Here is a 23806-nt window from a genome sequence, read left to right on the forward strand (position 1 = left end):
ACTTAAGTATGAGGCTATAGGTCACAGGTATTTTTCTATCTGAGAGCATGCTGACATTTTGCTGGAAGCTATAATTTGTAGTAAAAAAGTGCTGAAAGAGCTCTTGCCTTAAGTTTGTCAAATGCAGAGCACACAATTTTTCAAATGTTATATGTGATTGCAGCAATCCAAACTTAATGGAAAAGATAAATAATGCTGCCTCTATATTCTCTTTTTTCCTGTCAAGTGTTTCTTACACATAATTAAGGGTGAGCAAGAGAACACAATCTGACCGGTTTCATGACCAAATATGTTGCTTACATTCAAAATTTTAGACTCAGTTATAACCTAACATCTGCAAACATATTTTAGCATACATTATATGTTGAATGCATAATAAACCTAAAAAATTTAAAATAAGATACATACTTTTTACTGATTAATAAATAACATAAATATAAACACTTTCTTAGCCATTAGCCTTGATATAATCTAGTACGGTAATTTGAAATTGTTACAAGAAAAAAAAAAACATCTGGAACCAATAACCATTAGAAAAATAGGGTGATGGAAAAGTTTAGTTTGTGCTTTTAAATTAAGCTTTATTTTAAAGGCCTCTCTCATTGTTTCTCTTCTGTTAGTCGTTTTTTTTCTCCAAGTCCTTACTCCTTCCTCTGCCTCACTCAGCTGCCTGTCCTGCCTCCCATTTACCATCACTCACTAGCTCCTACTTGGAAAGAAATGACAAACCATGACTGGACAATTCAACACCAAACTCCTCCCAACCTGAGCTTTGTTGATGGACCGATGTTCCACTGGAACCTCAACCCTCCGTCTATCAAGAAAGGTCCAATATTCAATGTCAGCCATGATCTCTTCACCCCCTAAAACTTTCCACCTACTATTCATTCAATGTGATCCCAGTGATATTTATTATGTGCAAATTTGTAAAAAAAAAAATAATAATAATAATTTTTGTGCAACATTTGCACAAATTTAAAATGGCTACACACACCAAAGTCTAACTAAAACTAACATCCAACTCCACAGGAAAGCTAGTTTAAAAAAAAAAACATGTTTTGTTTGGGTTTTTTTTTTTTTTTTTTTTGCAGAGATGTGAAAAGTTTATGCAAGAACAATGCTTAATGGCATAATAACAAGCATTTCCTCCTTGAAAATCTTACAACAGTGGATAGCAGGTCAAAAAGTGTCTCTTATGTAAGATATAATAACTGCTGCACAGAATGAGAGCGTGGGAAAGGACCTTTATGCTGCACAGTAATAGGACACACAGAGAGAAAGGAAGTGAAAAATTGGTACTTAATGCTTAGCCATTAAATGAAAAATACTGACCACCGATGTGTGGTGTTCTTGAATCAGGTTAGGGAGACTATTTCATGGTAGGAAGTATGCATTTGTTTATTTCAGAGGAAATGAGCTTCCATGGACTTTGCAAGAAGTAAATATCTAGAATGATTTCGTATTTAAGAAAAGTCTCCAGTCAAGCCACAATTTCAGAATATGAATCAAACAATTTACTAAACCACATTTTTAAAGTAGAATATTAACAACGACAAGGGAAACTGTATATCCTAAATATACTGTATAGCCCACACCTGCTTCTCATTTCAATTTTGTAAAAGGAATTTCTTCTTTAGAAATGCAGTTCCATTCTGTAAACATTTTAATGAGCTCTAACGCACAAGTGGCAGCATGCTGCAACCATTTCAATAACAAGAATGAGGTGCACTCTGCTAATCAGGAAAAAGCACAAAGGCTCTGTGCCCAAATGACATGCAAAGATTTTGAGTGATGAAGCCAAGCATTAGGCTTTCTAAAACAAACAAACAAAAAAACATTTATATTCTTTTAGTTCACATTACTTTCATCATAGTCCAAAATGTACCACAGATAGAAAATAAGCTGTATAAACATGTCACCTCCTTACAGCAAATTAAAAAGCAGGTAAGAAACACAGATTTTAATATTTATCAGTATTTGAATTGTTTCAGTACAATTTCTGTAGTCTGGTACCACGGCGATTATCCACAAATGGAGAAATGAGTGGTAACTCTACCCAGGACTGGGTGGTCTAACAACAATATTCTAGGAGCACATTGATGTCTGAACCACAAGTTCATAAAAGATGCAATACAAATATTTAAAGAAGGCATCAATTCCTTCATCATTTAGGATTCAACGTAGCCAAAGGAGACAGGTTGCATTTGATTGGCAGACTTCCATGATGGAGTAGGCATGTGAGAGTATGCTGGTGTTTTAGGAAACACTCAACTGCACTTTCTGTTTGAAAGCTCGAACAAGTTTCTCTTTTTTTTAATTATCTCTGCTTTTGAGCTTGCCCATTACTGCTTTTGAGCAGTAATTAAACTGCTTAGTTAAATTTTATAGTACTTGTTAACGTTTAAATCCTTCCGTTGGGTTGTATTTGCACAGTAAAAAATGCTAGGTGGACTGATAAACATCGCACATCAGTTGTGTATTTTTTAGTACATCCTGACTTCCCTTTTGTCGTGGTCAAACAGTAGTGCACTCAGATCTGGACATTCACCAGGACCCTGTAGATCACTGTGTGTGTATTTATGTTGTAGTAAAGAATTTTCTCCAGCAGATGACAGTAACAAACAAAAATAATTTCACCCTCAAAGAGTGACCATTCTTCGTTGGTCAATAATAATAAATGTAGCAACATGTTGTGAGAGTGTGTCTGCAGCTTATTTATGTTAATTGCAGATAAACTAGAATGTATTTCTGGTTCCCATAGGGGAAGGGAAGCAAAGGAAAATTTAAAAAAAATCCATTTTTAAATCCGTTTTAACTTTAACTTAATTTAGTGTCATGTAAATCATTTTTCTGTTGAAATGGTTTATTTTCTGTTTCAATGTAGACATGCATGTGTTTTAAAAATCTGATTTATTTATTACAAATTGGTATTTGTGATTCTTTCCTGTTTTTAATTTTGTTTTGCTTAAGGGTTTTTTTTTTGTTTGTTTGTTTTTTGTTTCTGTGTCCTGTATGGCGATGTGGCAATAAGAATAATTGTTTTGATGCCAAAAAGAGCCAAACAGATTTTACTTCTACAAGTGGAGCAGTACTGCTATCGCCGTAGTGTTCCACTTGATTTATGCATATAAATACGGTAGCTTTATTATAATTCGTGCAGGGAGTATTACAGATTATATGGACACTGCAATGTAAGTAGAACAGGAAAGGAAAAACAGAAAAAAAAGGAGAAAAGATGAAAGAAAGAGGAGATAAAAGGGAGATAATGATAAAACATCTTTAGTCTGCTTCATCACCTGCAAAGCTGGCGATCAATCAGACAGCTTAAGGGTTTCAAGTGCAATCATTTGTTCTGCAGGGATAAATGATAACTTACAATCAGTTTTGATTTCCTTCTAAGTCATTATTATTATTATTATAACTGAATATGACCAACTGAACATGCTCTCTCTCATCCTCTGACATGGGAGCTGGCTCGGAGCTTGTCTGCCTGGCTGTGCTTCCTGGATGGGCCTCCTGTGGAGCTAGTTTACAGTTGTCTTTTGTATCTCTGCTTCTGTCTCCTTGAGCCCTGGTCGACCTCAGCAAATGGCCGCTCACACTGAGGCTAGTTCTGCTGAAGGTTTCGTCTTGTTAAAAGGGAGTTTTCCTCTTCACTGTCGCTACAAGCATGCTTGGTGTGAGGGATTGCTTCCATGGCAATGAGTTGATGCAATCAGCTGGTTTTCCTTAGACAGAAAACTTTGAACCAATCTGGCTGTATGATCTGGTTGAATTGTCTGTGTAAAGTGCTCAGAAATTACATATGTTCTGAATTGGCGCTAATCTTATTGTTATTATTATTATTGTTATTATTATTATTATTATTATTATTATTATTATTATTATTATTATTATTATTATTATTTACAACTATCGTCTTCAGGCCAGTGGGTGGCGGTAGTGCGCCACAGTGTTGTTTACAATCCGCCAGTAACACTGGGGAAGAAGCGGAGGAAGCTAGGCTGGGCTTTAACGATGAAACATTTCGGTCACTGGGGATAAACAAGGTCTGCAAAACAGCTTTGACATCCTTTAGAGCATACTCTGACACAAGGCCGGGTCTTATTACCTGCTATTGTTCACCATAGAAGATAACCGCGTGTTATCTATGGCTTCATTAAGGTTGTTGGTAAAAGAAATCGGTTGAAGCTAATATTAGCTTAGCTAGCTGTCAAATATTCCTGACATAGTGGCGGTCAGTTATTTTATGTTTTATATTGAGATAAACAGACAGCGAGCCTCGGCTCTATCCGTAGTCTTGAGGTAGTTTTAAATATTGAGTTGTCAGTTAATGTTATGGAAAGCTTTCCTGTTTGTGCCACAAAAATTAACTGTATATTTTTGTTTACTTGTTCTTGTCATTTGCTTTGATAAAAAAAGGGAAATATAAGGGTTGCTTCTAACTTTAACTGTTTCTTATTTCTCAGTTTTCTCCCCCGTGCCAAATAACTGAAGGACTCCGTCGTCGTTAGAAATTCACAAAATAATTTAAGACTGGAAGCAGGGCACAGAGAGGCGTGTCCCAGAGACTTTTCTTTGGATGTTTCTGTGAAGGCAGATGTTTTGGAGTCATGGATCAAGCTGTTGTGGACAGTCCTGTCATCCTCGTCATCAAGGCTCCCAACCAGAAGTACGATGACCAGACAATCAACTGCTACCAGAACTGGACCGTAGAAAAGCTTAAAGCCCACTTGTCTGATGTTTACCCCAGTAAACCTGTAAGTGTCTCTCTTATACAAAAATACAGTAAATATATTTCGTAAAACTGTATACATTTCACTGTTGTAAGCTGTAAGCAACGTAATACAGTTTGTCTAGTCAATATTCCAGTTAAATCCGATTGTTTAATCTGCTTTTGTTTAACACTGAGTAGTATTACTAGAGAGCACCAACAGTGCTATGCTTTGCTGACTGTCTAGGTTTATTACAAACTTTAGTAATTATTCAATTTAAAATTAATTATATTAAAATATAAACTTTGAAAAACCCCATAGACCAAATAACAATAACAACAACTATGAAATTATTGCCATTAAACATGAAGTAAATTATGTAAAATAAACAAACAAACAAAAACAGAAGTTGATCAGCTAATACTTTCTGTAGTTTAAATACCTTTCTGATAATTAGGGCTAGGGGTGTAAATAATAATCGTTTTGTATCGATGCATCAATCTAACAGCCGGCGATTCGATGCATCGACACAGTCGCAAGAGTATCAATTCATGTTTTTTCTTGATTGATTTATATCAAATTTGAAACATTGACTAGCATTTAAGGTTAAAAAAAACCCAACAAATTAATCAAATCGTATCATGGTGTGCTCTTGAGTATCGAAAATAATCGAATCGTTGGGTCAGGAAATCGATACTTTATCGAATCGCCGGAATAAAGTGGATTTACACCCCTAATTAGGGCTGCAACTATCGATTATTTTGATGATCGATTAATCTGTCGATCATTTTTCTAAATAATCTATTAATAATCAGATAGTGAAAGGTTCCTTAAAGAAGATTTTATACAGAATTGAACCAGGTGAAACTAAAACTTTTCGACTCGTGGACTTCTGAATGGAACATACTGACAGGAGTAAAAGTTTTTTCATCTTAAATGCAAAATGTTTGTTTTTTTTTAACAATTTTGACTGCTCTAAGTGGGTCCCTCTGTCTCTATACTTCAGTTAACAGATTCAACGATTACTGAATTAGTTGACGATTATTTCATTTGATTATTTCATTTGGTTATTCTAAAGCCCTACTGATAATTGACTTGTAGTGGTTCCTAATTAAACTAATGATTAGATTAGAAAATCTTTATTGTCATTTTGCCTATGCATTGCAGAATAGTCTTGAAAACTCTTTGCTTCAAAAAGGCAAAAACTATGACTAGGTATATAACAAGACATTAGATAAAGGCAACCTTTCGTTGCTAAATCTTAATCCCAAAGATGGAAAACATTCAGCAATGAAACACAAATGCAGCAAACTTGCATTATTTTTCAATAAAGATCATAGTTTTATCCAGAAATTAGGATAAAAATTAGATCTAGTTTTTTTTAAGGATACTGTCCTAAATGAAAAGCATATAACATTTAATTTATATATAATTCAAATCTTAGGAGGATTACAGTAGGTTGATTTTAAAATTCTACTCATGTTAAAGAAAATGTAACAGTTTTGTCAAGAAAAAAGTTTGATTATAAGAATAAAAAGAAGTTAATTGGTAGATATTGATATTTTGGGATGCTTAATTTAAATGCTCAGCAGTGATTATCAACCAGTCAATCTTCACTAGCAGGTAAAGAAAAAGGTTTTCTTAGGAATCGTGTTATAAGTGTAATCATGAATTCCATACCTGAAGCAAAAACTGCAGCCACAGACTCTGATAGTGAAATACTTCCTGATAGTCATCGGATGACATGTTTATTGGATGCCTAAGAGCCTAAAGCTGACAACCAAATATCAGAGACCCAGCTTAAATCACAGAAAGTGTTTTCTGTCTTTTTTTTATGTTTCCAAAACTTATATAACCTTATTTTACTTTGTGGATTCTGCAGAGTTTCTTCCTTGAATCTTATCACGTTTGAAAAATCATGAAGCGTTGCAGACTTCTGATCTAATCTCCAAGTTAGAGAAACTGGGTTTCCAAAGCTAAAAGAAACGCCAGAGGATTTAAGACGTCAGAGCTCTAAAGTATTTAGATTCCGGCGTTATTGTAGCTCTAATCTGATTTTGTTCTCTGTGCAGAGAACTTGTTCTGCTGCCGTCTTCTTTTAACAGATAGAAACTGCTGCCTTCTGCAGCGACCTGACACAAAGGGATGTACTTCGGTTTGGGTTATTTATCATTACCTCTGATGTATATGCTAAGCTTAGCAGCTTTAAAAGCCATTTGAATTCTTGAATGGTAGTAGAATGGACTTAGTTTTAATCAGGGCAGGCTCTGACCTGGTGGTACTTGCTGCTAAATCCATGAAGAGCCACTTACTCGTACTAAGGCGACGATGATCTCATTCTTATTACTTACATCAGTTGTTTGACCTTTAATTTTGTAATCCTTCCCGTCTGAAACGTGGTATTCAGAATTTTTTACTAAATCAAGCATGAAAATCTTGGTGTCCTACATTGTTCCTAAAATAAATGTCATTAACTTAACCACATCTCCAATGACCTCGTTGTCATTATTCTGTGTTTTTAGAGCTCCAAAGACCAGAGGCTGGTTTATTCTGGGAAACTGCTTTTAGATCACCTTACCTTAAAAGATGTGCTTAGGAAGGTAAGTTGCTGTAAATTTGTATTAGGGCAAATCCCCCTTTTCCACTAATAGAAAATGAATAAATTTAGTTAGTAGCATGGTCTCTAACAATTGTATAAATTACTTTTATTTTATTTTTAGTTTAGCGTTTGATAAAACAATATCTGTTATATCAATAATCTTATTTCTACTCTTACGTGAACACATGTTCAAAGTGTTGGCTAGAAGTGCTTTGATGTTTTCTGTGTGGGTAAAGTACTTGGATAAAGTTGTGAAGAACATGCAATACTGGACGTGTGTGAGCTAATAAGCTGTCCTCCCTTCTACAGCAGGATGAGTACCATATGCTCCATCTAGTCTGTGCCTCCAGAACCCCTCCCAGCTCCCCACAGCCGCCCCGCAGCCGCAGTAACAAGCCACAGGAGACCACCGTCAGTCCCACGGTGGGTCATCTGCATCCTTCTCTCCTGTTTCCAATAATTTCATCATCATCTCTCTTCTTTTCATCATGCACTTCACTGCTGTAATCCCCATCTCCCTGGAGGTTTCACATTGTTGTGTGTGCGTTTATTTCATGGCTATTGCTAATATTGGGTCGATTTCTGGTTCCAGGCCTCTCAGAGCTCTAATGGTGCTGGTCAGGCAGGTCAGACGACAGCTGGAGAGAGCAATGATTGGCTGAGACAGCAAGCTGGAGCCTTCCCCTACCAACACATGTATTCACAATTTATGCAAAGGTAAGCTCTTTGACTTGAACGCCTTTGACAGAGCAAAGATAGGGAATCAGCTGTGAACTTTATCTTTTAAATAAATAAAGTCTGCTTTTGTATTTAAAACCTAATACAGCACAAAACCCTTATTCTTTAAATCCAACATTAATTCAATACGTTTATTTGATTTAGGGCTCACATGATTTGCTAGCAGAATGAATAACGGAAATTATTTTGGTTTGCTTGCATTAGTAGATCCAATTTTTCTTTTCATTCCTTTTTAATCCCATCCAGCATCTGTCCAGACATTGGGCCTCATGCAACAATATTTTTGGATTCTTGTCATAAGTTTCTCCTCCTGTAGGCTTTTATGAACACAGTATGTCAGGTTTAATAAACGTAATACTCTTAAACGTGATTTAGCCCACCTGTGCGAAAGTGAGTGTGCGTTCCTGAGAAATGTAAATCTGCATAATTACTGCCCCATACAACGCTACGAATTCCCATGCCTGCGTGTTCATTCGCAGCAATGGCTCTGAAGACCAAGAAGACAAACTTTAAAGGTTCACACATCGAGGTCTGACTGGGATCTGAAAAGCAGAATTAAAGGAGCAGTGAAAAGCCAAGGAGTGGGGAATAAAATACAAGAGCTGTAAATGCCATGGTTGCACAGAAGTAAACAAAATTAAATAATAAAAAAAGAAAAATTTTATTTTGAAAAAAGTCAAAAATATGCTCAAAATAGTTAATATGAGCTCAAGTTAAACCAACACAACAACTTTCTGCTGAATCTCCTTTTAATGTACAAACACACCTGTGCTGCACATGTCCAGACCACGTCTGCCATTCCTTCATCATAATTTCTCTCACAACGCTGACAGCTTAACTCAAATTTATCAAAGTCAGACAGACATTTAAACATTTAGTGTAAAAGAGAAGCCAAATGAGCCTCCATGGAGAGAAATGAAAACAAGTCTCATCGTTAGGAGGAGTTTGACTGAACTTTTTATCCATTTTCTTTTCCAGATGTTATTTTAATAGTAGCCTGATCTCTTACTGTTCTATCTTTTGAGGAAATGACAAGAAAATAAAAACAAAATCCTCTTGATACTGATAAGTCAGATGCAAGTATTGATTTATAGAATAAAATGTTAATTTATAAATGCAGAGTTATATAATATATAATGATGTAGTCTAATAAGATGGGCAGTGGCCCTATAGGAAAAAAAAATGTAGCCATTTATTGAAAAACTAGATTTGGATAACAGCTGAGAGAAGATTAGAAATAGGAGAAAAATGGTGAATGTGATATTTTGACCTAAATCTCCCGTACGAACGATTTAAAAGTATTTGTTCCTCTGAACAGTTCTTGTATGAGGCCCATTGATTCCACTTATCTTAGTGGTGGGTTAAAACCTTCACGGATTGATGCTCTGCCCCTTTGCAGCACAGAAATCAGCTGTTTATATTAAAGCTTCAGGTTTGCTGTTTAAGTAAATTCTGATTTCAATGTTTCTCAAGCACTGCTGTCTTATCTAGAAAGACTTTGTCCTAATTGGAACAGACAATCCTTCTGTTATGAAATCAAAAAAGTATATTTTTGTGAGAGTCCTTATTTCTGTACTTTTATTATGGTTTTTCTTTCCAGCTGGAATCAGCAAATGGCAACAGCTTCCACAAACCTGCCCTCCTATTACACCCCCATGACTTTGATGTGGTGGCAGCAGCTGTATGCAAGACAATACTATTTGCACTAGTAGGGCCATTTATGTTGTTCCTTGCATTCTAATCCCATATCTTGCTGGGCCTTTCTGTTAGCTCATAGTTTTCTCTCTCTCTCTTTTCGGTCTTTTCCAGTCATTTACTGGCAGCTTCCTCACTACAAAACCGACCTGACCAGATGTCCAATCACTCCAGTCAGGCGGACCCATTGAGCCAAAGACCGCAGGCGGGTCGGCACGGAAACCCCGAAGTCCAAATGAATGCCCAGGGAGGGGAGATCCTAAATGAGGAGGAGCTCAACAGGGATTGGCTGGACTGGGTCTACACATTCTCTCGTGCTGCCATCTTGCTTAGCATAGTCTACTTCTACTCATCCTTCAGCCGTTTTGTCATGGTGATGATGGCCATGCTGGTCCTCTACCTGTGAGTGAAGCATTTTTCATTTGTGTTTGCCAACAAGTGGATATTTTTTTCAATGTTTATTATTCCTAAATACTTCCGATACCTGCAGTGAGAGATTATTTTTTGTTCTGTTGATGTTGAAAAAGGCAAAACTGGTTTCCAACCCCAGGGTTGGTTTTAGGAAAAGAAAACTTGCTCATTTCAAACTTCCAGAGAGGTCCAGACTTGTCAGCCCTGTCCTGTCAATCTAACTTTATGGGGCGTATGCATAGAGTGGAATAGAGGTAACAGTAAAAACTGAAAAATTGGAGTAAGAAATTAGATAAGGAAGGAATCAAAAGATAAGAGGGATGGAGAAATTCAAATGACTTTGTAAAAAAGAAAAAAAATGTACATGAGGACTAGAAAAAATAGAAAACTGAAGAATGGTAAAAAAGAGAAAAAATAGACAGAAAAGCAAGTATGGAATTGGGTATTCAAAAAAGATGAGAAGAAAGGACAAAGGGAGCAGGGGTGGAGCTCGCACATGAAAAGATTGAAGAGGGAAGGAGAATAAGAAGGACAAGAATGTGGAAGGAAGGAGATATGGGAAAAGGTAAAGATTCAAGGTGAGATCATGAGGAAGGAAAGGAAATGATTAGCATGAGGTAGAGAAAGGAAAGATGGAAAGGAAGGAATAAAAAAATAAAACGACCTGTAAAAGGGAAGAAGGAAGGAAACTTTGCTGCATCCAGGCTGTGATTTCTGCAGAGCTGTTAGCATAAAACCATCAGAAATGAACAAGAACATTGAAATATATATGGAAAGATTACACTTCACTGCTTCTACTTAAATAAGCAGGAGAACGTATTTTTTCATGTAGAAGAAAAAGCAAGTTCTGATCACCAAACTAAAATATTTATTATTTCACTGGCAAAACAGTTGATATTAACACCTACATTAACTTGAAGAGTGAAAACTTGGTGGCGATCCTAATCCCGATGAACTGACTGCAGGGATGATGTTTGGAGTTGTAGTTTCTGCCTTCAAACTCATCACAGCATTAAAGCAAATGTGCGTTTTTAATTTAGATGGGTGGTGTCTGCAAGGCAAAACACTTTCCCTCCCATCATGAATGTGATTTTGTGTCTGCAGCCATCAGGCCGGCTGGTTTCCCTTCAACCTGGAAAACGAGCTGCAGCTCCCTGGAGACCGGCCCAATCAGGAAGAAATGGAGGGAGACCTACAAAACCAAGACTTACAAGAAGCGGTACAGCGCCCCACTTATCTGTCACATTTTCTCCCTGAAACCCCGCCATAGATTGTTTTATTTATTTTTTTTAGTTGGAGAAATAAGAATTTGTACTGCTTTGAGAAAAGTTAGTTCTATCACCTAAATATAACAATTTAAAGTTGATATTTTTTTCTAACAATTATAGCCAACCGTGCTAATATGTTGGAGGTAAAAATTTAGTCACCATTTTCAATTTAGCACTTTATTATGCAGACAACCTATGACTGGTTTTACATTTTCTACATATAATTTTATATTCAGCGCTTTGATTATTCACTTTTTCAGTCACCTTTGGTTGCAGTTTCAGTGGGCTCGCCCTAATCAGAAGGTGATTTATATTTGCAGGATGGAGTGAACGATGATGCTTCGGATGACGATGGAGAGAGCGGAGAGGAAGGAGCAGAGGATCCAGACAGCGCCCCGAACGCGGGCTTCCTGTCCTCCACATGGTCCTTTATCATAACGTTCTTTATGTCACTCATCCCAGAAGGGCCACAGAACGTTGCTAACTGAACATCAAGCAGCACATGGTGCTGCATTTCAGAGGAAGAGAAGGAAACTGGTTCTCTCATGGTGCAGTGTTGTACGTTCCCTAATTGTTTGCTCTCTGAGCTGAAACACAAAGGACAGATCCAGTAAAAAAAAAAAAAAAAAAAAAGATTTAATATGAGTATTCTTAATGGAGGTTTGTCTTTTATCTTAAGAAGCAAATTATTTTAGGAGTCGAATAAAAAAGGCTGATTTACCTGCTGTGATCAAATGTAACAGTAATGCTTTGTAACCCAGAACCAGCAGGTGGATTCCCAGAGTATGTTCACAGCGTAACGCATCCTCTTCAGAAACAGCCAGATTTGTTCAAGTAGTCTTTTGTAAAGCTGTGGAAAGGTGGTTATAATGAGAGATGAAAACTGAAAATGGTCACTTTAGTACAGAAGTTTGATTTCTGTAATTGATTGTGGGTCATGTAGCTCCTGTTATATATTAACAGGAGTTTGGTCTGAAAGTTCATGAAATGTGTCCAAAAACATTTGTAATGTGCAGAGTTGCGTGACTGATGGCTTCAGGTTTGTTTCTTTACAAACTTAATTTAAGGCTATAAAACAATAAACATATATCTTTAACATGTAATAGAGTATGATTTCTTTCACTGACAGGATATTTTGAAATATATGTTTCTACATGGTGATTATTCACTGCTTAATGCAGAATTACATTTAAGAAAACGACTCCTGATATTTCTTCTAAATTATATCTTTACTAAAAAAAAGTTGGCATAATGTTGTCTTGTGATTCAATTGGTATGCTCCAGTTTTCACAAATGTTACTAAATAGACAGCATATTAACACACTGACTGTTTTTATAATCATATAGTGAGCAGCTATTACTTTTCAGTTTGTTGTGATAAGCATAAATCATTAATGCACAAAGCTGGAAACTTACAGGGGAAGGTCAGTTGATTTGAATATTTTTGAAAAGTATATTTAGTCCACTAATTTAGTAAAAGAATAAACTAGGAGAATTATATATAGTCCATATATCCATGCAATGCCCTCAGTTCTTGGCTGAGTCTTTGATTTTTGCATGAATTTTTGACTCTTTGTAGCATCGTGCAGATGCAAAAATCCTCGACTTCTGTGTTAAAAGTTGCTTTATAGGTTAGCCTTTTGTTTGATTGTTAAGTCTAGTGTTCCTCATCCTCTAAATGCTTTCTCAATATGCCAGTTTGCTAGTTAGGAGTAGTAAATATGGTCTTTAAAGCCAATTGGTAACTTCGGCAGTCTGGAAAGTTCACACCACATAAAATGTCCTGGATTCTTTTCTCTCACTTTAACAACCTTGATTTCCGTATGAAACCCATCCCTCTATGGCCTTAACTGACTTATCCTTCTAGGACAAGCAGCATCTGGGGGACTGTTGTGCTGAAGTTTTATAAAAACTTCCCCTTTTGCACAGGATTACTAAGATAAACTACTTTAATATTTTGGGTGCAGCTGTGGGCTTCTGAATCTTTTTTTTTTATATATATATATAAGGACGTAAAGATTCATGAATATAAGATTTTTATTTTGGGAAGTTTCTGTAAGTGGAACTCAACATTTTCCTGGATGCTCTAATTTAACATTTAGTTTAAAACTGCTATTTCTAATTACTTATTTTTTGTCTTGAGATATATTTAGCTATTACATGTCTGTGGATCCCAAATTCTCAGTGTCCTCCTCGTGGAGAAAGGTGCGATATCATGTCCTCCATCATTTACAGATACATAGTGTGCCGAGGTCCATTTTTAGACTTATTCCTGGAAGATAATAAATTACTAGAAATATCACTGTGGTCAGGTGACACATTTTACTATCACATTAGAGTAAGTGTTAGATGGGAAATTATTCAAGTTTCTGAAATGAAATAATTCGCACCAAAAGATTGTACCTCTAACACCTGATTGAATGCTGACTGAGCTACAGCTGTGTTAATGAAATTACACAATACCTTTCCTTAAAGTTAAGACCGGATACAGCAGGATGCTGTTTTTTCACAAAAAGAAGCAGGACTCTACATTACAAAACAACTTCAAATCATAAAGGGTATAATGATTCATTAACAACACAGCAAGGTCTTCCATTATTCCAGGAAATCAAACTGACTGAAGGGTGAAATGGTTTATGTTTGCCTGCAGCCATTTTTAACATGGCTCTCTGCTGCCACCTAAAGTTTTAGGTCAGAATAAACTGCTGCTTGCATTAAAGGCAGTTGGTCATAGCTGCAATGTGTTGAGGTTGGCACACATAGGATGAATTATATTTTAGTTCCTCCCTTGCTCTCTTTTTTTTCATTTATCCCATTCAACCTTCGCTAAATATTGTCTTATCTCAGTCCTTCAGATGCAGCTTTGCAAGTTAAGATTATTTTTGCCAAATTTATGGTCTGTTAGTTTTCATCTTTCACACATGAAAAACACTTAGAACATGGACCTATAAACCTTTCCAGATGAGAAAGCAAAAGCAATATGTCTTTTAGATCATAGTTGACACCCTTACTTAATGGTATTGATTTGATACTGAGTTTTGAGTCATCATTCTACTGGTGACCCAGTTGTCAAATTACTTCGCACTGTCAGATGAATGAATGCAAGGTGCTTATGAAATTCTCCCCCACCCCCGTGCTTATAAGTTGATATATTTGTGGTTATATGCTGCTTGGTTTTATCCAAATATGGCACGATGGGACATAGTTACAGTAGTAGCATGCACAATTTCCCCACTTTCCTTGATGGGCCCTTGGCTGGTCCCCTACACTTCCTTTTTAACATCAATCTTTTTAATAAAATATTCTTTCTGTCATGATTTGTGGACATTAAGATCTAAAGAGAAGCGCCTTCTCCTGGTCAGACCCTGTAATTCAGTGAAAAGTTGGAGTCAGAGTAAAAAAATATGCAAAAGGGGGTCCCTCCAGTGGCTGGAAGTTGGAGGGGATTCTGCCGTGAGATGCATGGAAGTGGGCTGCTTTTTCGGCTGGAAATTGCCATTTTGAATGGCTGCTACTGTATACACAGAATAAAATACTGTAATTCATTCTGCTCTTGATGATTGTATCCTTGCCCATATCATTGCATTTTATTTTATATACAATTTGTTACATGCAGCTATGGAGAGGAAATGGCTACTGATATACAGTGCTTGATATTATCTTTCACACAAAAATTATCCACTTCAATTCAATTCAGTCGTCTACCTAAAAATGGGGCTAAATCATTCAGATTTTATATTCTCCCAGAGGGAAACTTGTACTCATAGTTTATTTGCAAGACTCAAAAATGTTTTAATATATCTGAATGAACGGACTGAAATAGAATGCTATGCAAAGTGACATTAAACAAAAAATAAAAATATAAATAAAACAGTATTTTCTAAGTTTTATTACTGTGCTGCTGTAATTCAAATGTACTCAGGTGTTACTGACAGAAAAAGTACCAACAAAAATAATCCACATTATATATTATTTAAAATCAGTCACCATTCAGGATGAAAGAAAGACTGAAAAAAATCCCCAATAATTAGTTTATTGCTTTGCAACAACCAGCCATGACTGAAGTCAGCAAACAGAATCACTGATGATCCGTACACAAGTAGAAGTACATTTTTACCAAGTGATTTAGATGGCTAAACATCATTTTTCTAAGAGACTTTTCATTCAGATTCATACATTCTGAGAAGTAGTGATACTTTGAAAATAGGGTCTTTCATCATTTACATAATCTATCAACTGATCTAATTATCAGCAAAATAAGTAAATATTCACATTTATATTTGACATTGACACCACAATAAATTGAACATATACTGATTATTTAGATAAACTTTTGTTAATTTTCCTTTTTTTTTTGGTGGTGAGCGTACATCGGAGTTGTGACATAGAAACACATTGTTTAGTAAGGTAAATGAAAAACAGACAAGGCCATGTTCTTGAGAATGACATGGAACGATACGACAGACAGAAGCCTCTGCGACAGAGCAGTGTGACGGATGTAACGGCCCCTCGGTGCACCATCACATGGCCCGGTACACAACACATAAAGAGCATCAACAAGGCACCATGAGCTGTCGTTTGCAGAGGCGCCACACACATGAAACAGACGCACAAAATGCTGCACGAAAATATTCTTAGGCCAGAATATTTCGAGGAGTGCAGGACTCCTAATGTTAAAGTGTAGAGAATATTTATTGCTAAAACGGGACTTCACTTTGCAAAAAGGAAATCAAATTCCAACATCATCTTTTTTTTTTACATTTACAGTAAAAATATTTTGCATAAAACAATTTTAAACTCTAGACATTTTCACACAGCGATATTCACAATAATACAGACAGTATAAAATCAAGTGCAACTATAACTGCGGTCCACAAATACTTTATATTCTTTATTTTGCATCTTAAATATATTTCATTACTCAGTTAAAATATTTATGATGCCAGCGACAACAGATAAAACAGAGGGCAAGTAATCATAACTGCCTTGTGGCTAAAAGAGATCAAATTATTGACCACTCTAGAATTATATTTGTACATCTTTAAAAAAAATGTTAGGAAAGTAAGTTCAACAATGTAATCTGCTTTAAGTCATAAAGTTTACAATCAAAGTGCTTCCTGTATAGTACAGACTTTATATGGCCTCTTTTCTATGATAACACAGAATACAGCACATAAACACACAGATAAAACACTAACATCCACTATGCGCTTTGGGTTGAATAGTGAAAATGACTGAGCAACTTCAAAGCAGAAATATTGAACACTGGGTTTGCCCAGCAGATGGTTTCGGTTTTACAGTGTAGTGTTTTTGGTGCAACAGGAGTCTGAAAAAACTGTAGAAATAAATCAAAATTCATGGTTATTACTTTAATGTTTTTGTCAAGAGATGCACCCATCAGAATTCTGAAGCAGGTTTTTGATTTCTGTAAAGCTCTGAGCTACTAGCTGATTGTAGCAGGAACTGCTTTTAAAGATCTCTCTGAGAAAGCACTTACTGTAAAACAAGTTTTTCTATCTAAAATATATGACTTTCTATCAGAGACTGATGCTGTAGGCTTAAAAGAACAAACCAAACATTGGTGTACTCCGCTTAGCCTTCCTGTTATCCGTTTAAAGCGTTGCCCTCTCTCACAGCCAGGTTAAGCTATGGCATGTAAAAAAGCTTTTTAGATCTGCGTTTCTCCAGCTATAATTTTAAACACCTCGCAGACCCTCTGTCTGTTGCATGAGAGAGATCAAACAGCATTCCTATGCTCCAGTAGCTCCACCTTCCTATTATCTGTGGAAAGTCTTCCTCTCTCATGGAGGCCCTGAATGATACCCCGACTTATCTCTACAGATTGTATGGTTTACTTTTAAAAGCTCTTTAAGCCTTTTGTGCTTCCTTTTTGAAGATAGATTTTAACACAACCGTAACTAGCTAACTTTGTGTCTTTTTTTTTTTTAAATACCAAGAATGTTTGTTACTTCAACTTGGTAGTGCTTTGGTATAGTGTGTGTGAAGATAAAATTTTTCGGTTTCTATCCAGTCGAGGTTGATTAAGATAAAATCTCCTGGTTTCGACTCATGGTCGACATCTATGTTGATTAAATAAAAACCTTAACTATTGTTCAGATAAAAAAAAAAATGAGGTAAAACAAAAAATGTACAGTACTGTGACTGTTACTGATAAATCTGGATGTACACCAAACAATACATGAAAGCAAAATCCTGACAGATCTTCATGAGAAAGTGCCTTCCTTTGGCATCTATGTTTAAAATAGTTGAGCTGAACTGCCTAAATGGGAAACATCAGATTTCCTTTGTACTTTTCTAGATGTATGGCATCATGTGCATCTAAGCACATGTGCTGAACACGCAGGACTATGAGTTTCTGTGGGAGCTCGTCTGTTTTTCCAGCAGGTGGGTAGTACTGCTCCAGTTCAGCCTTGCTCTTTGCCATGTTGATGAGGCACCGTCTGAGCATGAAAGTATTGACGGCTCAGTAGAGTCAGTGGGTGTTTCTTTATTACAGGAAGGTCTCTGTGGTTGAGCCCTCTCCCGGGGAATCTGGGCTGACATCAACTCTAACACACGCCACCTTCTCTTGGCTGTTAAAGAAAGAGACACATGATGAGCGCTCACATGGGTTTATGTTTAGGCATCAATCCATCAATTACCAATAACAGCACTTCAAGGATAGTAGCAGCAAGTCAGGCAGTGGGTTCCAACCTGAGTTCTGTCTGAACAAGGTTCCAGAGGTTCTGAGATGTTTTTACCACACAAGAAGGTTTTGTTAAAAGTTTTACTCTAACAGTTCGACTTTGAAATGTATACAAAATGTATGTTCTAATATATAAACAAAGAAAAAATAAACAAGCTGGGAACCACTAATGGAATATAATAATTTGCTTTGGCTTTAAGAAGTTTCTGTTCCACACCGATGACTGAATATTACAACAGTTCCATAGACTTTAATTAGCAGATCCGCCAAATTGCTGTGATTTATTTAATGTAGAGCGTTGCGTTTTCTTTTGATAAATATCTTTAACAAGCTGGATATCAACTCCTGGAAAAATCCTGACTGTTGGGACCAAATTGTGCCCCTTAAGGGCTTGGGGACTCTTAAGGGTTCAATCGTCCTAATTCCCCACCCCCAAAACGGCGCCCCTGGTTACAGTAGTAGCTCAGTGGCTGTAACAAGGCTTCTGTCCAGAATTCTTCATTCATTCTTTTTTCTGGATTTCATGCCTGTTAAAAGTTTTATTCTTAATAATCAGTCGTTTTTATGAAATATTTCAATTTAAAGGAGCTTTGTTGACTGTAGTAGCCTCTATAGGTGGCATTAGTCAGTTCATCAGAGAGTGGTTTGGGTTGAAATATCTGGGTGAGCGCATGGGTATAACAAACTGCACACTCTCTTTCACCTGGCTACTTTGTTGAGTCTCCAGCGCCACTGACGATAGCCACAGAATACAGCCAATAGTTTTTCGAAGATGGATCACAAAAGACCAGCCATAAGTGCACCTCAAACCCCATCGCAGACTCCATCCAAGGGTGAGAAAATAAACTTTTGTCCAATTTGACAAAAAGGGCTGAATCAGAGTGTGATCGGCGACATAATTAAACACTGTAAATATTGGTGCAAATTTAAAATGAACTCTGGTCTGCCCTAAAAATATAAAGAGACCCTCAGCTGGCTCTCTGTTTGCTAAAAAGGCGCCCGGTTCATAATTACTGAAATATTTACAACTCTTACCTCAGATGAAATTATGCCTATAAACAAATACCTGCAGTGGCACTTTACTTCTTCTACCATGTCTGTGAACAACACTGGTGCTGCCACACTTGAAAACTTTGCTTTGAAAGAATTTGACTTCTCTGTTTTACAGAACTACTCTATAGTCCAGAAATACATAGAAAACAATAGACTCACATCACCAGTAGTCTGGATCCGGTTATTGTCAGAAATTCCTGCAGCTGTCTCAGTGTTGCTATTGGCTTCCTGGATGCCTAAACAACCTGTTTCTTTCTGCTCTTTTCATCCAATTTGGATTAGATTCTCATTTTCATAATGTCGCTGTTATCAAGGCCCAAACAAAATATCATTAACAGATATTGCCTTTGAGCTGATAGACTGTATGGTATTGACAGTTGTGCTTGAAATATTACATAAAAATCAGCTGAAAGTAAAATACATTGAAAAATTACAAAAGAAATAATAATGGAAAATGATAAAAAAAAAATGGAAATCATGTCATTGATTTTAAATATAAATATACATACATATGTATATATTAATAAACAAAACAAATAAAAAAGGCCTGACGGAGTTCCTGAATAATTTCTTGTTAATTTAATTTCTAGTGTGAACTTATTATTTTCTGTAATGGGAGGGTATGTAAACTGTCAAGTACAACTGTATATTGCAGGAGAATTAATGCGATTAAAGTATTTTTATGCCATATTTTCAATAGTTATCATAGTTATATAACATTTAGCACTGTACCTAATACTATATAAGAAACAGGCAGGATCTTCACGTGATGTTTAAAAACAATGTGTGAACCTTCGGTTTTTTATTTTTCCGAATAGGAATTACTCCCTCATTGTTTGAGGTATGCCATCATTTGTTGGTATAGTTCTGTAGTTATAAAGCCGTGCAACTATACTTTATTTCAGTTTTATGAATTTTACTATAACTAGTGTAAGAAATGGACCTAATAAGGTTATAGTCATTTTAAATCAAAATATGTTTTTTAATGACCTATTGGCTTAAGTGTGAACATTTTTTATTTCCTACATTTTTTCTTCATATTGATTTTAAATTGTTTTTATGTTTATATTAAGTGAATTATTATACATATTTTTTTTTATCTTTTTATATTTTTGTTTTTATTAAAGGATACATCTCATTGAAAGTTGGAAAGCTTTTTTATTTATATTCTTGGTCTTTTTTTGCTTACTAAATGTCTGAGATTTTATTAGTGGTTAAAATTAAGCCTGTTTTATAGAAGAAAAAAAACATAGCCATGTTAAGATTATTGACACTTATAACCTGCTTCCGCAAAGTAATTTGTCCAAAACAATCTAATCTCATTCCACTGATAGGAGGCTCTGGAAAACTTCAGTAGGCATGGCTACCTTCCTGAATGCCTCACAGGCTGGACACAGAACTCTGCCCTGGAATTCACTGCTTTCCACACTGAGGTTTGGACCATTTCATTAGAGATATTTACAACCAAGGCATCAGAAACAGAACTTCATGCCAGAATGCAAACAAAAACACAAAGATAAGAAAGTGGACTTTGAGTCAATGGGAGAAGATGAGTGCAGAACAGGTCAAAAATCACAGATACAAGCATGCACATAAATCATGGTTCAAAACAAAATGTGGCAGAGAAAGGCTGACAGGACATATTTTCAACTAGAACATTCCAAGTTAATACAGAACAAATTGTTTGCTTTTTAATTTAAAAATATTTGGTTAAAGCTAATGCTTTTTACATTTTAAAGTTAGTTAAAGTGAAATCTATTAGAAAAGTACATTCTAGCACCCTCTATTTAACCTTTACAAATAAACAAAGCAGTCTGGTTTAAAGTTAAATATGAATAGAGTCACTGTGTGGGCCATGCTAGTATGCATAAACAGCGTTAATATGCAGCCATATGGCTCAGATGTTTTGCATCAGACAATCAGCCCTGCTACCTGTTCTTGCACTGGGAGGCTGTGGGTCACTACTCCTATTCTGTAAGATCTGTTTGAGGTGAACATAATAACACAAAGCTCTCCAAGTCACCATTTCAGGTTGTTCAAAACAACATGACACAATGAAAAATCCATTGTAGGCAACATTTAACCCCTAAAACCTCTTAGAGAGAACATCAGTCTAATGATATCAATGATGAGGAGGAAAAAGCTGCTAAAAGGAAATAGGAAAAAGGAAATTTGGTATCCTGAAGCAATTTAAATCATCTTAAAATGTATTTAGATTACTTACTGTTAAGTAAAAACACAGCAGATGTAACTGAGATGAAACAATGTCTATTGACTGGATTTTAAAAACTGTTTTATGATGTAAACAAATTCGACCATGATAAATTATGTCAAAGTATTTTCCATACTTCATGTGACAAATATCTGCTGTTAAATGTTTCAAATGAAAACACAAGCAAGCTTAAAAACTCTAAATAACTATAGTGATAACCTTTTGATTAACCTTCAGCGTTGAGTCTTCTCTGGGCAACACTTACCTCCCTGAAAACGAGTTGACTGGGATGCTTAGCCTGTTTGAGCCTTCAAAGTGGACCTTCAGTTTCCTCTCCTCTTCCTCCAGTCTGGATACTTCCTCCTAAAGCAAACAGTTTTAGAATCATTTATTTTATTTTCTAGGATATGTTGGCTTCTGAAAGGTTTTCTTCATGTGATGATTTCAACCTGCCTGTAAAAATAATCTAAGCCTTCAAAAAGTTTTAGATTTTTAGTAAAACAGTTCTTTTGTTGCCATCTTGTTCTATCATGTTGGGTATCAGTGCTTTTTATTTTGATTGGTTAAAACAAAAAACAGCACATTTTAAGTATCTGTGCATTTTCTACAGTTTATTTAAAGGTCTGCTTAGTATTTATGTGGTCATAAATAACAATAGTTATGCCTGAAAATAAAAGTAGCTGAATAATCTAAAGGACATAATTTTAAGTGTTTCATTGCAGCATGAGATTCTCAGTAGAAAGGTCTTGTAAAATAGCTTTATATCTTTATATTATAAAAAGAGAATAATCACTTAGGTAAAAAAAGATAACTTCACCAGCTTTTCTCGCGCTTTCTTTTTCTTGTCATCCTCTGTCTTCTTCTTGCTCTCTGGCATCAGGTCATCCAGCCAGCTCAACTCTCTCTTTGTAAACAAAAGATCTAGAAGCTTCCGCACAAACACGATAGATAGAACCTGAAGACAAACAACATACGTAAAATATACACAATTGTTGTGGCTTTCATTTAAACCAAAATCAACTAAACAACAATGAAAATAAATGCTTTCTACTGCAGCGTGAAAGTCCCAAATAATGACAATGACTTGACATAATATATCATTTATAAGAAATGATTTCTTATATGAGAAATTTTACGCATTTACACTTAATATTGTGTTTTATATGTTTTGGTTAGGATCTAACTGTTTAAAAAAAAGAGTCCAGAGGTGTTTAAACATTTACCATCATTGGGAATACGACAGCCGCTGCAGAGGCCTTTATCACCCAAAGTAGCACCAAACAGGTGAGCTGCACAAGGGTGAACATATGGACCTTCCACAGCGGCACATAGCGTAGGTAGATCAGGTCCGGCTGGTGCTTTGCAGGCATGCCAAACAGTTTGATTCTGTCAAAGAACTAAGAAGAAAAAGACAAAACACTCATATCAGTTGTGATTCAGATGAGAGAAGTTGTTATTTTAAAGGAAAACATGTCACGGATGTTAAACTAACTGCTAGTACACGTTTTAAAGGCACCTGTAATAGATGGAGTCTTACCTGAATGCCTTTGAGGGAAGAGACACCCATGTAGAGAAAGACTCCATACAGAACTGGCATGGGAATAAACTGTAAAAAGCAGCAAATTGCCCACAACAATAAATAATCTTACAGAATAAAGAAAAATGTGTTCAGTGTTTTCTTGAAACTTTTAGATGTCTATAAAATAAGCTACTTCTCAATACTTTTTGTAGTGATATAAAGCATTATTCTACTGATCTCACCTTCAACACGGAGGTCATGAACACAGAGCAGCCCATGAGGGTAAAAATCATGAACCCAGTGACCCGTTGCTCCCGAATGCCCAGAAACTTGGGCTGCTCTCCTGGAGCAGAGCAACCAGACTCCACCTTCAGGCTGTTAACATGGGAGATGGACAGGACAGTCGCAGCCACAAACCATGGCAAGCCCATAATGGAGCAGACCCCCAGCATTATTGACACAATCAGTAGATCCAGGTGGTAGCCACAACCTTTCTGTAAGAGAGAAAAGGAAAACATCATTTAACACAAGGAGGCTCCAACGTAAGCCTAATAATGGACCTAAAGTTACTATCTGAGTTAAAATAGGGATATCAAGAATAATCTGGTGGGTCTCATTTCTTTAAGAATATTCAATGCTAATATCCAAAACATTTTCTAGAAAGTTTCCTTAAATAATATTACGGTAGTTGAAATAATGTATTTGAAGTCATATAATGAAATTAACAGACAGCTGGCCTAAATATAGCTACCAATATCATTAAAGAAAACCAAATGTTATTAAAGAATCAGACAGGTGAAAAATCCTTTTAGTCACAAACATATTCCTTTCATCTAAACCTCAAAATTACAGCTCTGGCTCTGCAGATGCTGGTCATATAATGAGATCTA

The 23806-nt window shown here is 36.0% G+C and overlaps 2 protein-coding genes across 10 annotated transcripts in view; one reads left to right on the top strand and one right to left on the bottom strand.

Moving 5' to 3' along the window:
- The first annotated feature begins 3976 nt into the window (after nucleotides 1–3976).
- On the top strand, nucleotides 3977–12104 carry herpud2 (HERPUD family member 2). 2 transcript variants are annotated; one of them, XM_015396012.1, is made up of 9 exons: nucleotides 3977–4049; nucleotides 4470–4760; nucleotides 7238–7315; nucleotides 7624–7737; nucleotides 7907–8031; nucleotides 9653–9760; nucleotides 9862–10149; nucleotides 11263–11377; nucleotides 11747–12104. In XM_015396012.1, the coding sequence occupies exons 2-9, from the start codon at nucleotides 4614–4616 to the stop codon at nucleotides 11912–11914; spliced, it is 1143 nt and encodes a 380-aa protein (XP_015251498.1). In that variant the 5' UTR covers nucleotides 3977–4049; nucleotides 4470–4613; the 3' UTR covers nucleotides 11915–12104. The 2 variants fall into 2 exon arrangements, with proteins under 2 accessions (XP_015251498.1, XP_015251499.1); XM_015396013.1 differs by having other exon boundaries at nucleotides 7627–7737.
- A 3346-nt stretch (nucleotides 12105–15450) lies between these two features.
- LOC107098375 (sodium bicarbonate cotransporter 3-like) overlaps nucleotides 15451–23806 on the bottom strand; it is a 67243-nt gene continuing 58887 nt past the window's right edge. For 6 of the 8 annotated variants that reach the window (XM_015396019.1, XM_015396021.1, XM_015396020.1 and 3 more), the window contains 6 exons: nucleotides 23159–23410; nucleotides 22935–23003; nucleotides 22621–22794; nucleotides 22215–22352; nucleotides 21663–21760; nucleotides 15451–18019 (listed from right to left, as the gene is read on the bottom strand). In XM_015396019.1, the coding sequence (XP_015251505.1) occupies nucleotides 17938–18019; nucleotides 21663–21760; nucleotides 22215–22352; nucleotides 22621–22794; nucleotides 22935–23003; nucleotides 23159–23410 (813 nt within the window). In that variant the 3' untranslated portion in view covers nucleotides 15451–17937. Of the gene's footprint in view, nucleotides 18020–20552; nucleotides 20670–21117; nucleotides 21167–21662; nucleotides 21761–22214; nucleotides 22353–22620; nucleotides 22795–22934; nucleotides 23004–23158; nucleotides 23411–23806 lie in introns of all 8 variants that reach the window. The other 2 variants (XM_015396022.1, XM_015396017.1) reach the window with 2 other exon arrangements.

The sequence above is a fragment of the Cyprinodon variegatus genome, unplaced genomic scaffold (genome assembly GCF_000732505.1).
Source record: "Cyprinodon variegatus isolate N-32 unplaced genomic scaffold, C_variegatus-1.0 Scaffold772, whole genome shotgun sequence".
NCBI classification, from domain to species: domain Eukaryota; kingdom Metazoa; phylum Chordata; class Actinopteri; order Cyprinodontiformes; family Cyprinodontidae; genus Cyprinodon; species Cyprinodon variegatus.

What these genes read in the sequence shown, in the direction of transcription:
- herpud2 (XM_015396012.1), top strand. Translation starts at nt 4,614, where the DNA reads ATGGATCAAGCTGTTGTGGACAGTCCTGTCATCCTCGTCATCAAGGCT. An exon ending in TAAAAGATGTGCTTAGGAAG is followed by an intron (nt 7,316 to 7,623) that starts GTAAGTTGCTGT and finishes TCCCTTCTACAG; the next exon opens with CAGGATGAGTACCATATGCT. An exon ending in AGACCACCGTCAGTCCCACG is followed by an intron (nt 7,738 to 7,906) that starts GTGGGTCATCTG and finishes TTCTGGTTCCAG; the next exon opens with GCCTCTCAGAGCTCTAATGG.